This window comes from Lucilia cuprina, chromosome 4, assembly GCF_022045245.1.
Source record: "Lucilia cuprina isolate Lc7/37 chromosome 4, ASM2204524v1, whole genome shotgun sequence".
NCBI lineage: Eukaryota > Metazoa > Arthropoda > Insecta > Diptera > Calliphoridae > Lucilia > Lucilia cuprina.
In genome coordinates, this window is record NC_060952.1 from 649,431 (window position 1) to 664,778 (window position 15,348).

At 28.3% G+C, this 15,348-nt stretch overlaps 1 protein-coding gene across 1 annotated transcript in view; it reads right to left on the minus strand.

The window, feature by feature from the left end:
* LOC111684599 (dynein axonemal heavy chain 10) overlaps positions 1–14,946 on the minus strand; it is a 126,287-nt gene extending 111,341 nt beyond the window's left edge. Inside the window, 8 exon segments of the mRNA XM_046948842.1 lie at positions 5,850–5,956; positions 8,126–8,249; positions 10,496–10,581; positions 11,712–11,738; positions 11,817–11,954; positions 12,018–12,146; positions 13,894–14,571; positions 14,674–14,946. Of these exon segments, the coding sequence (XP_046804798.1) occupies positions 5,850–5,956; positions 8,126–8,249; positions 10,496–10,581; positions 11,712–11,738; positions 11,817–11,954; positions 12,018–12,146; positions 13,894–14,119 (837 nt within the window). The 5' untranslated portion in view covers positions 14,120–14,571; positions 14,674–14,946.
* Positions 14,947–15,348: the final 402 nt, after the last annotated feature.

The window sequence follows — 15,348 nt, forward strand, 5'->3', positions numbered from 1 at the left end:
AAACTTTTTTGGGAATTCCGGGATTTCTAATAAGAAAACTCAAACTTTTTATTTAATTTTAGATTTTGAGTAAAAAAATCTACCTAACTGTAAAATTTCATCAAAAAATATTCATAAATAAAATTTTTATTGCAATTTGAAAAATTTGTATCTTCGCAAAAACTGAATAAAAAACATTTTTTAATTTTTAAAAAAAAAAGTATTCCGCGAATTTTTTAATTTTCAAAAATTATATACAGTTTTGAAAAATAGACAAAATTACCTTTCCATTGATATATAACATGCCTACCTAATGTTTTTTAAGTGACAAATTAATTAGGGAAAACTCAACATCTTTTAGAAAATTTACCTAGTACTATTATTTTCATCCATAACGTTAACTCTTAAATTTGTTACATATATTAAAAAATTTTCAGGTATTATTTTTTAAACTGTAATGATTTTTACCCCTATAGGTCACTTTAATAGGTAGCTTATTAAAGTGACCTATTGAGGAAAAATTCATTACATAATCATATCATAACCCTTTAAAAAATAATTTAATTTAAGTACCTGTAATTAATATATAAGACAGGTTTATATCTGTTTGTAATTATTTGTAATTTTCTAACCATGGCGATCGTACTAAAAAAAATGATTTGTGCTCCATTTTATTTGAACACTCTTCAGCTCCTTTTCAAGATAAAGTGAACTTCTTATTGAAATATATTGAAACTGCACATAAAAATAAAGTGGATAAAACTGATATATGTAAAATTGAAAATTTTATAAAATCAGTTGATATAAAACTGAAGAGTGTTCGGTATTCCATTGCTAAATTTCGATCGAAATTTTCTGATTGGCTGGATGAATGTGTAGAAGTTGCTATTTGCGTATCAACTGTTGGTGCTCCCTGTAAGCTGTATGAGGATTTGAGCTCAAAATCTAAGAGGAAAAGGTTATCAACTTCACTAGAAACCTTATCTAACGAAGAAGTTTCGGACACTTTTAAAGCAATGTTAAGAAAAGAAAAACAGCCTTTGGATGCCATAAAAATTGCAAATATTCTTCCAACCGCATCACCAAGACGACTGAAAAGAATTGTAAAGAGTATACCCACACCATCATCTGATACAACGTTCACTGAGGAAGAAGCTATTGCGCTTATGTTGCAGCTGGGATTAAGTCGTGATAACTACATAACGTTAAGAAAGGCGCTATCTGAAAAAGGAGTGGATGTTTTACCATCATATGACAAAATAAATGAAAAGAAGAAAAGCATTATACCACCTCCTATTGAAATAACTGATCGGAAGGCTGTTATTAGACTCGGCGCTCTACTCGAAAATACTGCTTTAAGGATTGCTTCCGACTTTTCTTCAGACCAACTAAAAAAAATAAATTCTTGTGATCTTCAACTCATTTGTAAGTGGGGATGTGATGGATTATCAGCACTCTCGGAATATAAACAAATCAACACAAGTGAATCATCTTCCGAGTATAAAAGTGTATTTATGGCATCGCTAGTTCCATTAAGAATTCGAAAGTATGCTGACAGCGATTCTCCATCAACCAGTTTCGATGATATTTGGAAGAATTCGACTCCAGGATCCAAAGCTTTTTGTAGGCCAATAAGCTTTGAGTATATAAAGGAATCCAAAACAACAACGCAAGATTTGATAAATCGTATTGAAGCAGAAATTAAAAACTTGGAACCTATAACAATCGAAATAGAAAATTATTCGTTTAACATGTCCTATGATTTAAAACTTACAATGATTGATGGGAAAGTTGGAAATGCCATTACAGGAACATCATCTACTTGGTACTGCTACATATGTGGTGATAAAAAATCAGAATTTTCGAATATTTCCAAGCAAAGATCAATAAATGAGGAAACATTACAATTTGGAATTCCCCCTTCATGCGGATGGGATTAAATATTGATAAACCACTCACAGGATATGGAAGCACAAACGATGGTAATACCGCTAGACGTTTTTTTAAACATTTTGAAACTACTTCCGAAATAACCGGAATTAGTATGGATTTACTGCAAAAGGTCAATATTATTCTAATGGCGATAAATAGCAAGCATAAAGTGAACGCAACAAAATTTGGAGAGTATTCTACAAAAGTTTCTAAATTACTTTTGGAATTATATCCCTGGAAAGAAATGACACCTACAGTTCACAAGATATTATGTCCTGGAAAGGTCATCATAGAACATAATATTCTGCCTTTAGGAGAGCTTACAGAAGAACCCCAAGAATCGAGGAATAGAGACTTTAAGCATATTCATCAGTTTAGCTGAAGGAAGTGTTCTAGGCAGTCTCAAAATGAAGATATTTTTAATAATCTGATTCTATCTTCTGATCCTGTTTTATCTACTATAAGGATTTGCTACAAAACGTTAGCATTTGAAAATATTCATGAATTTAAAGATTTACTTTATCTTTTAGATATGTAAATCCGATTATTTTACAAAATTATATTAATTTATAAAAAAAAATAAATAAAGACTATTTTTATATAAAATAAATACTTGTTAATTTTTTTAGGGATAAAGAATAAAAGATTAATCATAAAAAGTGGCTGTAAAAATTCATAAAAATTTAGGTAGTAAAACATGCCTAACAAATGTATGGATGAAAATAATAGTACTAGGTAAATTCTCTAAAAGATGTTGAGTTTTCCCTAATTAATTTGTCACTTAAAAAACATTAGGTAGGCATGTTATATATCAATGGAAAGGTAATTTTGTCTATTTTTTAAAACTGTATATAATTTTTGAAAATTAAAAAATTCGCGGAATACTTTTTTTTAAAAAAAATTAAAAAATGTTTTTTATTCAGTTTTTGCGAAGATACAAATTTTTCAAATTGCAATAAAAATTTTATTTATGAATATTTTTTGATGAAATTTTACAGTTAGGTAGATTTTTTTACTCAAAATCCAAAATTAAATAAAAATTTCGAATTTTCTTATTAGAAATCCCGGAATTCCCAAAAAAGTTTTAAAAATCCCAAAAATGGGATTTTTTTGGTTTTTTGCCTATTATATCCATACCAGGGGCGGGGTTATCGAAACCCGTTACAAAATGATTAAGAACATATTGGGTCATATAAAACAGGTCACTATAATTTGATATCGACTATGCGATTTGAGAATTTTTGCTCAAAATTGAATTTTATATAAAAAATAGGGTTTTTTTTGGATGGATCTGGTCCCCTCGGTATCAAAAATTTTTAGGTTTTGTTTCATTTATCGTATTTTATGTAAAGTCAGCTTTTCAAAAAGTATAAATTCTATATACATCTTCTTAGAAACTTTTTAGATAACTTAAAAAGAAAAAGATACTTTTTTCCCCAAAAAATGGCAAAAAATCGCCTTTTTTTAATTTTTTAAATTAAAATGCCTATAACTTTGGACTCAGTCATGATTTTTACATAATTCTTTCACTGCTTGATATATAGACTTGTTGTTAAGCGAATAAAAAAAGAAATGGCGAAAATCGGGAATATTTGGACCCGCTATTATCAAAAAACTAAAGTAAGGACGGTAAAAATTTTAAAATTTTAATTTTCAAATGCGAATATCTCCTAAACTATAAGAGATAATTTACTGCTACGACGACATTTTTTATTTAAATTTATTTTTAAATCGGAACTCAAATGAAGAAATAGGATCGTTTTAAAAATTTAACATAGCCGAGGTGTCCTAATTTGAGGACCCCCCGCCGGGCCCCTGGTTGGCCTATAAGGTCCAAATTCAAAACCTAAACTCGACAACACCTCCTTTTTGTGCATACCAAATTTCATTAAAATCGGATTAACCGTTTAGAAGTTACCGAATTATTTCCCTCTTTTTTTTTCCTATACCACTGTGCGGTGTAAAAATGCGCAAAAAAATTAAAATGTGTTGTTTGAGTAAGAAAATGTGTAAAAATGTAAATTATCTTCGTATTTTTTGCGAAAAAGTTTTGATATATTGTGGACTTTCACCAGTATGTTAAATTCACATAAAACTCGCCTGTGTAGTGTAGCAATGTAATAGTCCAACTTCTTATTATTCTTCTCCTAAAGCTCGATTTCACATATCAACTTAATGATGGGAAAAATTAATAATATATTTGTGTCATTTAGACTAAAACGAAACGAAATTGTTAGAACTATGAAATCCCCTTCATTTAGTATATCACTGTGTTATTAATCATGGAATCTGATCTATATAATTTTCTAAATTATTAATATTTCGTTAAGTATTAAGTTAAATGAAACTACAACATGGAAATATTTTCTAATTGATTTGCTTTAAGAAATTAAAGCTGCGCAATTCAAACATTTTTTTGCAATTTATTTTAAATGTATGTTGTATAAATATGTATGTGTATATTAGAGGTGCCCAAAAATCAATTGAAAAGTGTAAAATTGGGTAAATAATATTACTTTATTTTATTACTTCAAAAATGTGCTATTAAAATTATATTTTCTAAACATGTTGATCTGATCTTATCCTCTAGAGAAAATTATTAAAACTTTACACCATTTAGTTTACGACACTAATGAACAAAATGAGACTCATCCAAGCAAAATTCATATTTTTGGGCACCTTTAGTGTACATACATATGTATGTATGTACATATGTATAGAGTGGGAGTTTGGATGTGTAATTTTCATTCAAACATTCTGTAATGTATTTGTTGGTCTGTTTTGCTGTAATGTTTTTCAACTTCTGGTTTATGCTTTTTCTATAATAAAAGCGGCCACAGCAGCGGCAGCAACAAATAAATGACGGAGAGTGGGATATTGGGTACAAATAAAAAGGGTTTGTAACCACAAAATGTTAATGTAAACCGAAAACACAATAATGAGGATGATGAAAACCGTGGCAGTATAGATGAATGAGCATCACGTTAAAGACGATGAGTGGTAAGTGGAAACACAAAAACAACAAAAATCTATAATGAAATATTTAATGATGGCGTTATAAGATTTTTGTTGTAATTTCTTTCCTAGTATCTGGATAAAATAAATTTTCGTATGTTTTGGTCCGCTTTTTGACTCAGAAAAATGTTTTCTCAAGTGGAAAAATGAAATGCCTCCAAGGCATTTTGATAGATGGTTAATAATGTTGATTTGTTGGTATTGCTGCTGCCGCTATTATTCAAATGTATATATGTAAGTACATACTTGTGTATGTATGTACATTAGTGTTATAACTTTTTGCAATTTTTGCGAATATAAATAATACCATAGCAAGGTTTTGTAGGGCGTGATTAGATGTCAAGGAATGTGATATTATTTTAGCGCGATCGTGAAAAAAGATATTTGTCAACATTCTTCCATTTTTATTAGATTACCTTAGAAAGAATATTGTTCTTAAAAACGTTGTTATGTAATTTGCGTAAAATAAAGAACAAAAGCTTTTATAAATTGCTTTCGGCGAGGGATGTTTTTCACTAAAAATCGCATTTCGATACCAGGACAGTATTGGTATTTTGGCGACAAAAAATAACCCTAGTAAAAAAGTGCATATGTATATACATACGTATTTATACTTAAACACTAAACTAAAATGTTTCGAAGAATGTTAGTATTACAAGATAATTAATTACAACATTTCAACACATTATTACAGTGTTAAAACAAAACAAACTGTGGTGGCCAGATACTGTGAACATGTTGAAATCTTCAAAAAATAATCTGTGTTTTATATCGTTTGTATGTATTTCTCTGTTATAAATTAATTGATATTCGCTTAAAAGTGATTTAGAAACATTGAAAATTTAAATGAGACAATTGAAATATTTCATCGCACACTTTGAATTTTGTTGAATTTTTGCATCTTTAGAAAAATCAATTTTTACCTTATCGATGTCTATTCTCATGGAGTCTAATAGAGAACCACGAACTGTTCCAAATATAAAATATTGTGACATTTCCGCAAAACATTTGTTGATGTCTGTATAGAATGCTAGAAATAAAAACGGAATATTAAAATGCTTATTGTAATATTATTTATTTCATATTGACATACATTTTGAGAAATTAAATATATAATTATGCCCCTATTATGGTTTACAACTCAATTCTTGTTTAGTTAAAATTTTGATATTTGGTATTATCGTTGTTATCAATCAACTTAAAATTTTAAATTGAAATTTATTACAACTTTTTTGAAAAAAATTACAACTTAACAAAATCAGTTGTAACAAATTACAACTGAAATATACAACTGAATTGTTTAAATTAAATTTTAAAGATAAAACGAACTATTTTATTTTTGATTTTCTAAAATTTCATCAATCATTGATGGTCATTTACGGTAAACACAGTTTTATAAACTTTTCACTTAATTCTGTAATAAATAAAACACTTTGTAATTCATAATCCCAAATAAAGTTGAGGTATTTTAAAGTGAAGTTGTTTCAATTTCAACTCAACTGAGTTGAGTTGTAAACCATAATAGGGACATTATTTTCGACAGGAGCAACAATCATACATATGTACATGATAGTGTCCCGAGGAACAGCCTTTTTAAGAATTTCATATATGAATACCACTCAATCGATTCGTATTAATGTACTGAACATGAGAAAAGTAAAAAATATTTTATATTCAAATGGTCCTCAGTTTTTCAGTGGGTCTTAAAAATTCCACTATTTGAGCTGATTACAGGAAAAATATTTTAAATTTTTTATTGAGTATTTATTGTTCACAAAATGATTTTGAGAGGGTTGATGATGATGCATTTTTTCCGCTTTTTTTCGAAATATGTGTCAAAAACTGTCGAAGTTTTTAGCTTATACAGAAACATGTTTACAAATTCGGTGTCATTTGGTTTAGTTCATTTCAGAATTGTTTAGATTATTTTATTTTGGAGTATAAACGTCATTTTGTGGACCGTGAGGTATTGCTAAAAAAGTGTTAACTGGACATCCTAATGTACATTAGACCGACTCACTCTGCATGGAAAGTAAACTCAAGTTTTTTCCCCTCTAAAAAATATATCTTGTTCTTTTTTCATAATGAATCCAAAAATATTTTAAGTCTAGCGATGACTTTTTGTGAGCTGAACCAAATTCTATAAAGGTGTCTTAAAATATTTTTTTTAATTTCTAGTATTTCTTAAACAATATAAAACATAAATAACCGTTCTATAATATTAATATTACAAAATAGTTTGTGTAAAATTTTGTTGAATAACAAGGTATATTTTAAGAAGTGTAAGTGAGACACAATTCTCTTGCAAATCGGTCTAATGTAAATACATATACATACATATCTACTAAAGTCCTGCATGAGTGACTATTTGCTACCCACAATGCTTTGTTCGTTTAACATAATATTTACCAGTTTTGTTACAAACATTGTGAGTACTATCAAGTGACTACATTTAAATCGAGCCTTTTAACAATATTTTCAAATTTTGGTAATACTCATTAGTAGCCGCGGATCCAGCTTTTTGGAATAGGATTTGTAGACAATTGTTTATAGCCAATTTGTTTATAGTCAAATAAGGAATTATTTAGTAGTTCACGATAGGAGTTTTATAAAGGATTAAGATTTTTACATTTGTGCAAAAATATCCAGATATTACGATAAAATAACTTATTAATAACCGCACTTAACCGTTGCTCTAATATAACTTACTGGGTAAGTAAATATTTTGCTAATTTGTTTTTATTTATGTTAAAAAATATATTGTTAGCATCGAATCAATTCAAAAGCTTTTCTTGAAGAAATGTTGAAATTTGTTTGAAATTGTTAAAACTACTCAGAACAAGAGATGACAAAATTCGAATATATTTTCAAAATTCTTAGTAATCTTCAAAAGATATTTTTGCACTTAAATTTTTCTTTGCCAAAATAAGGTAAGGTAATTGAAAATTCGACTATATGCTCAAAAATATTTAAAGTTTCCATAAGCGGAACTAATATTTAGCAGAGTTAAGTACAGTTAATGACAATACCATATTATGTACTATTCCTGGAGATGGCAAGACATTCGATAATAACCCTAATTAGGTAATAGGACACTTGTTATTTTCCGATATTTACTTATTACAATTCAGCAGAAGATGCTCATTGTATGCATTATAAAACAACTACTCGTATTCGTTTCATTAACAAAGATACTTACGTATTCCGCTAACTTCCTTGCGTATCACATAAACATATTTGATGTTATTGTTAAAGTGTGAACATTTTAACTCCCCAAAGTGGCAATGCAATATTGGCGTTTTTACAAATGTTGGTATGATTTTCTGAAAAATTAATACAAAAAATTGAATATAAAATTATCATGAAAAGGCAAAACTAAACAAAATTTTCATACGTAGGCTTTTTTGTATCAAGCGACTCAACTTAAAAAAATTGATTTGGATGACATTGCCCATATATTTTTATACCCTTCACCTTCGTGAGAAGGGTATATATAAGTTTGTCATTCCGTTTGTAATTTCTATAATATAATTTTCCGACCCTATAAAGTATATATATTCTGGATCCTTATAGATAGCGGAGTCGATTAAGCCATGTCCGTCTGTTGAAATCAGTTTTTAGAGGACTCCAGATATCGGCGAGATCCGAATCTTCAAAAATTCTATTAGACATGCTTTCGAGAATATCGCTATTTAATATCAGCAAAATCGGTCGGTAAATAACGGAGATATGAGTAAAAATCCGAGACAACCTCTGAAAATTTGATCAAAAAATTGTTATAAAAGCAACAACAACACTGTATATAGAAAAAGATGTACACGTGTGTAGATGTATTTGGTTTTATTCAGCAGTGTATTTTTGGAATCCAAACATACAAAAAAATACACAGCAAAATAATATGTTTTGCATTTTTTGTTAAAATAAAATAATTGTCCCTTCTGTTTTGCAAATATATTTTTTAATGAATAGAAAAAAGTATTTAAAACGTTTTCAAATATATATATTTCAATGCTTTTTAAAACAATTTTTTTTACGATAAACAAAAACAAAATCTACATCTCGTCAATGTTTACCAGCAATGAATACGAAAGTGTTGTTGTTTTACTCTTGCTTGTATTCTGTTAAAAACAACAACGTATTTCTAGTGTTAAGCGCATATAAGTGTATAGAAAACACACTGTCTATAGCTAAGTGCATTTACAAAAACAATAGAGTACCAAGTGCATAGGGCTTGGGCACCCTTGTTTTGGATGCTGTTGGCGTCATTGCGTTGTTATTTTTGTTTTTCTGTGTTTTTCGTTATGTATGTTTAGATGTCTGTTGGATTAGATGCCTTGTGTATTTTGTGTTTTATTTCGTTTAACGTTGTTGTTGTTCTTTTTGTTTAGCTTTTGATGTAATAATAATGTAGTCGGGAAAAATTTAAAATTTATAAAAGATGTTTAAAATACACTATGGTGAAGGGTATATAATAGGCACAGCCGAATATAGCACTCTTACTTGTTTTTCTATAAATTTATATGCATTTTTTACTTATTTTTGTGAATATAAATCAGGCTTTGGGGGGTAATGACTACATTTTCAATTACAATTACATTTGAAGTAATTGTAATTGAAGCATTACCAATTACAATTATTTTTAATTGTAATTAAAGTTTTGCCAATTACAATTATTTTTAATTGTAATTGTAATTTAAGAAATTCCAATTACAATTACTTTTAATTGTGAATTTTGTTCTTATAATTACATGTAATTTGTAATTAGTAATACCTAAATTACAATTACAAGTAATTGTAATTGAAAATTTAAATTACAAATACAAGTAATTGTAATTGGCAAAACTTCAATTACAATTACAAATAATTGTAATAACTTATTTGTCAATTACACGTTACAAGTAATTGTACTTTGTGTAATCATTACCCCCATGTCTGATACAAATACTGGTATGCTTTCAATACTTTTTATAAACATATAAATTTTCTTTTAAATTATAAATGGTATGAAATCTAGTACAAAAATATTACTTTAAAACATCATCAACAAGAATGATAAACTAAAGATTACGCCTTGCGCAATAATAGTTGGTAAACCTGCACTTTGATGTTATTTGTCAGTTAGAAAAAAATATTACATCAGTTCTTGAAAAATATAACGAATTTTGGAAAAGTTGATATGCATGTGAGATACGATTTCAATTAAAAGAGTCCCATTTTCGCCACCAAAATTTTTAACTACTTTCTTGTGAAAAATTTTCTTTTAAATTCGTATGCCCTTTAAACTTTAACAGGAGCATAAGAGCTGATTATAAAAAACTGAGTACACATAGATTTTTTCATGTGTGAAAATGACTGTTGCAACAGTTGACGGTGTAACAATAAAAGATATAGAATTATAAAGAATTGTTGTAAAATCCGATCCAGAACATAAAAAACCGAAAACAAAATTTAGAGGAAAACACAATCAAAATTAATATTAAAAAAACGAGTTAGAAATTGTGTACAAATGTCATGTTTATTAGTTACACTTTACATAAAAAGTACTTATGGATAGGTGTGCAGAACTTACCTTGACTTCAACATAGACTGGAGATGGAGCCACTAAAGTCTTTCTTTTCTTTCGCTTGCCTTTTCCTTTGCCACTTTTCTTGGAAACTGCAAATTTGTGCATTAAAGAATGACCAAAGAAATGAATTAATAGATGGATGAATTAGTAACCGAATGAATTAATTTAGCATGTCAACATTATTTAGATTAAAATGAACGTGTAAAATTTTGGCAAAAAAGACAATAACATTTAGACATGAATAACAGAAATACATCTGAAATAAGGAACTCAAGAATAAGTTACAGAAATATTGCAAGAAACTAACCGACAGACTATTTTGCCCATTCAAATGTCCAACTTCACGTTGAGCAAAAAAATAAAAGAAAAAGTAATTTATATTAAAATGAAATGTTTTTACATGAAAAAGCAGAAAATGTTTTAAAATGGGAAATGCGAATGCAGAAGATAAAATAAGAACAATTCTAAGCAATCATGTCTTTTATATGAATAATCTAAATTGATGGCTGTAGTTGGTGTTCATTCATAAATGAATTTAAGCACATTCATAGAGAAGTCCACACAAATTAAGAAGAAACACAAACGTTAATAGAAAAAGTTTACCGAATTAATGGCTTTTTTGTATGTATTTTTTTCTTTACCAATCTGGATGGTTTTGTTCTTTGTGTGGGCTTGTATAACTAATATGAGAATTTGGTCTAGCTTACAAATTAAAATAATACTCCGTTTATTGTTGCGATGAATCCTTGCACGACATTTAAATATAAGAACAAAAAAAATACATCTATTTAGTTTCAATTGTAACTACATATTTTTTTATTGGCGTCTGTTAGAGGGTTAACGTTTTCTTTTTAAGGATAAAATATACTCATTTCTGTACATATCATTAATGAGATTTTTAAATATTTATGAACGCCAAAGAAAAAAAGTATCTATATAAAAGTTTCACAATTAAAAGAAATCTTACAATAAAAAATAAAGTCGCATGGCACATTAATCATTTCTTATCCTTTGGCGGACGTACACACAAACAATATATAGTTGAAATAAAAAGGAAGCAAGTGAATCTAAATTTAAATGAAATTTCAAGTGATAACGATGAAAATTTCAATTTAAAAATAATTATATGTATAAGATTTCCTTCTCTTAGTTTTTTGTACTCTTTGTTCATTTTTCTATTCAATCACCAATGAAATGAAATAAAAATAAAAATATTTACCAATTTCATCATCATCCTCATCGCTAGCTATGATTATTGGGAAAAGGTGTAATTTTAGTGTCAGATGTGTAGAAATAGACGTTTGAATAAGGTACAAATTTTTACCTGATACTGCAGAACTCTTAACACTCTCAGCTCCTACGTCTTCAGTTGCACTTTCTATGCCTGTGTCTGTAGCTTCCTTTGTCGAATTTCGCTCTGCATCAGACGATTTTATTTTACCCATAGACGATGGGCTTCCACCTAGTTTTTTTAAATTATAGAATCATTACTATAATGTTTTCAGCAGTGTCTTTAGGACCTTACCTTTTGGTTCTTTTACAATAGCGCTTTTAACATTAGACTTAACGTCCTTTTCCTTTGTCATAACTTTGCCTTTTCCTTTTTTGCTTTTCTTGTCTTTCTTTTCAGTTTCCGGTGGCAATTCTGGTGGAACTTTGAAATATAATAGTTAATTTTGATAAACCATAAAAATATGAATGACAATTGTTGTTAGACTAAACATAATACACTTATCAGAAGTGCAAAAATATAGTTTGTATTATAATAGTTTTCAAAGTGGACACCAACGGATACGGCAAGTGTTTGGTAAGCCGGATATGATGGCATTTGTTAAGTAAAAATAACACAACAAGCCTTAAACACGTAGTTTTTAAACCAAATGATAAGAACATGAGATATTTCTATGTTTCAATTACATAAAATATCCTGGGACAAAGTAAATATAATTTTTAATTACATAACTTCGGTGTTTAACCATTTAATGTTAATATTATTGTGCTAAAAGTAAACCTATCCTTAAGTTAAATATTGAAGTTGGTTACGTTAGTATTTTATCGTGTTTACAATGATGTTGTTTCTTTAGACAGTCCGTATGTTTATATTAGGGTATTTAATTAGAAGACTGCCTATTCTTTTAAGATATAAAATCAATCGGTTTAAAGAGCACATAAAATTTTAGATTTTTTAATTCTTTCTACAAGAGTAAGAGATCGATTTTTTTATTATTTTTGAAATAAAATGTACTTTTTTAAATTAAACGAAATCTGTTTACAATTCGATGAAAGAATACCCTATGGTTTATTTGTTTGTTTCCATTGAAAAATGTGAATGTGCAACACTTTCGTTTAAAATGATATTCAGTTTTTTTTTTATCAAACATTAAAATTCCAACAGAAAAAAGCTTAAAAGAGAAGAAAAAAATTTAAAAAAAAAATAAAATCCGCAGCGACTACTTCATCAGCATCAGTCAGAAATGACTAGAAAATGAAGAACAAACAAGTTGAACATGATGTTGTCCTGTGCTCGTAGCTTAAGCATCAATGTCAACTCAACGCCTGTTTTAGAAGTTTGGAACGTTTTTTTATTTTTATAACTTTTTGTTTTGCAACTTAAAACTGCACTTCATCTACTCTTCGCTCCACAACACTTCACTCAGGATAATCCACCTTTCTGGTAGTTAGACTTGAACACATGCAAAGTTACTCGCTAACAAAAATCAGAATTTGTCCATGACTGAATACAGCATAGATAAAGGGGTTTTAAAATGGGTTTATCATTTCGTTAAAGTACTTAAAACAATACACAGTATTTTCGAAAGATAAGTGGATGAGATGAGTATGGAAATATGTATTTGAGAATGTTCCAAAACGATACTAAGTGTCACACAAAGAAATTGCTAAAATATTGCTGTAGTAAGGAATGTATGCAATTGATTTCTTAAAAATACATAATTTATCGCATTATAAATATTTGGATAGAATGCAATATGTAATACTAAGCAAAAACTAAGAAATATTTTTGAACAAAATAATTTTTTTTTATTTTTTTTAAACATTTTAAACAACAAAAAAGGAACTTTTTCGAATATTGAAAAATAAATGTTTAGCAAATCATTCATTTCAAGAGTTCTTCAAATTGTCATTGGAAATAAACTTTATTTCTACTTAATACAATATTTACTTATAAATTCAATTAAATTTATCTTCCTACACTCCCAACAACCTCTAACGAAATAAAGTGGTTTTTTCTATATTAATGTGTGTGATTTACACGAAGATAGCACTCCTCATATATATATGTATGTTTGTATGTATAAATATACCCGTAAATTGACGCAAGTTAGAAAGCAGGAAAATATCTTAAATTACACACTTTTTATTAACAATGCACTCCAACTTACCCTCTTCCAATACGGTAATCTCCTCCTCGACCAATTTGTCATAGAAAGTACGCCAAACGTATAGAATAATTTTATTGATATCCTCGTTCTTGGTATATTTGTCATTTAAAAAACTCTTGAAATCATATAGATTTTCATAGATGGCAGCATTGACGTATTCAGGTTCATATACACCCAGCATATTTGCGATGCTGCACTTAAGCCATAAAATACGATTATCTTCCATGGTATGATGATGATGGTTTCCGGGATACTTAGATGTTCTCTTCTAGTATTGACAATGATAATGATGTTGACGATGAAGATGATAATAATTATGTGGACTATGATAGGTATAATACTTAACAATGAATGAATGAATGAATGAATGAATGAATGAGAGTATATCGTGGGAATGCAGAAATATATATGACAAAGAAATCTTTCGTTAGTAAAACGGTGATGAAGGCAACACCACAATATGACAAAATCACACCAACACCAGGAGTAACGACAACAGTAGTGCCACCAGTACCTCTGCTACTTGACACAACAAAAATAAAACTAACAACTCGTATTTTTCTTATGACAATGTGTTTGACTTTGTCGTTCCAGTTCTCGTTAAGTTCTGCCGATAAACTTTAAAGTTTTTTGTTTTATCTTCAATGAGACTCAAATCCCTTTTCCTCTTAGTAAATGCTAAATGACAAATAAAAATAGTTGATTTAAAATAAATTAATGATGAAATATTTTTATCCAAATATTTTATTAAAATTTGATTTTCAATCAGCAAAAATTTACCTAGTATTAGCAACGTTTTAAATATTTAATTGTATTTTGAAAACAAAAAAATGTTAATGCTAAAGCAAAGTAATAATCTTGTTTGAAAAATGTTTTAAAATTTGAAAACAAATTGAAAGTCTGCTTGATTGTACTTCAGAAATGAAAACTCAATTGGTTTAGTTGTTGTGAATGTATATTTTTGTTTTTTTATTTACTCCAAGTCAAATTCTTTGGGGAAAATTTTAAATCCAATGTTGCCGTAGCGTTTGTTTGTTGATTTATGTTGTCACACTATCGAATATATTAACTACAGTGTCTAACAAATAAAAACAAGTCATTGAAGTTTACAATATGTCTGTTCATTAACAAAAAATTTATACATATTATCACAAATTGTTCTTCTATTTCAATACAAATTTCAAATATTTTGTGAACATTAGTAACAACTTTTAGTTATTAAACAAATATAATTTTGGCATTTAAAAATATATCCTATCAGCGAAACTATAGCGTATTGTGTACCGATATAAATACCATATGAAACTCCATCTGGCTAGATTAATACATATAATCGTTATAATCTTCACTAGATGTAGCTGATAGGCAAATGTACATATAGTGCACTATCTTCTTAAAATTTACATATACATACATAGGTACATACATACATACATAGTTATGTGTGTCTTATTT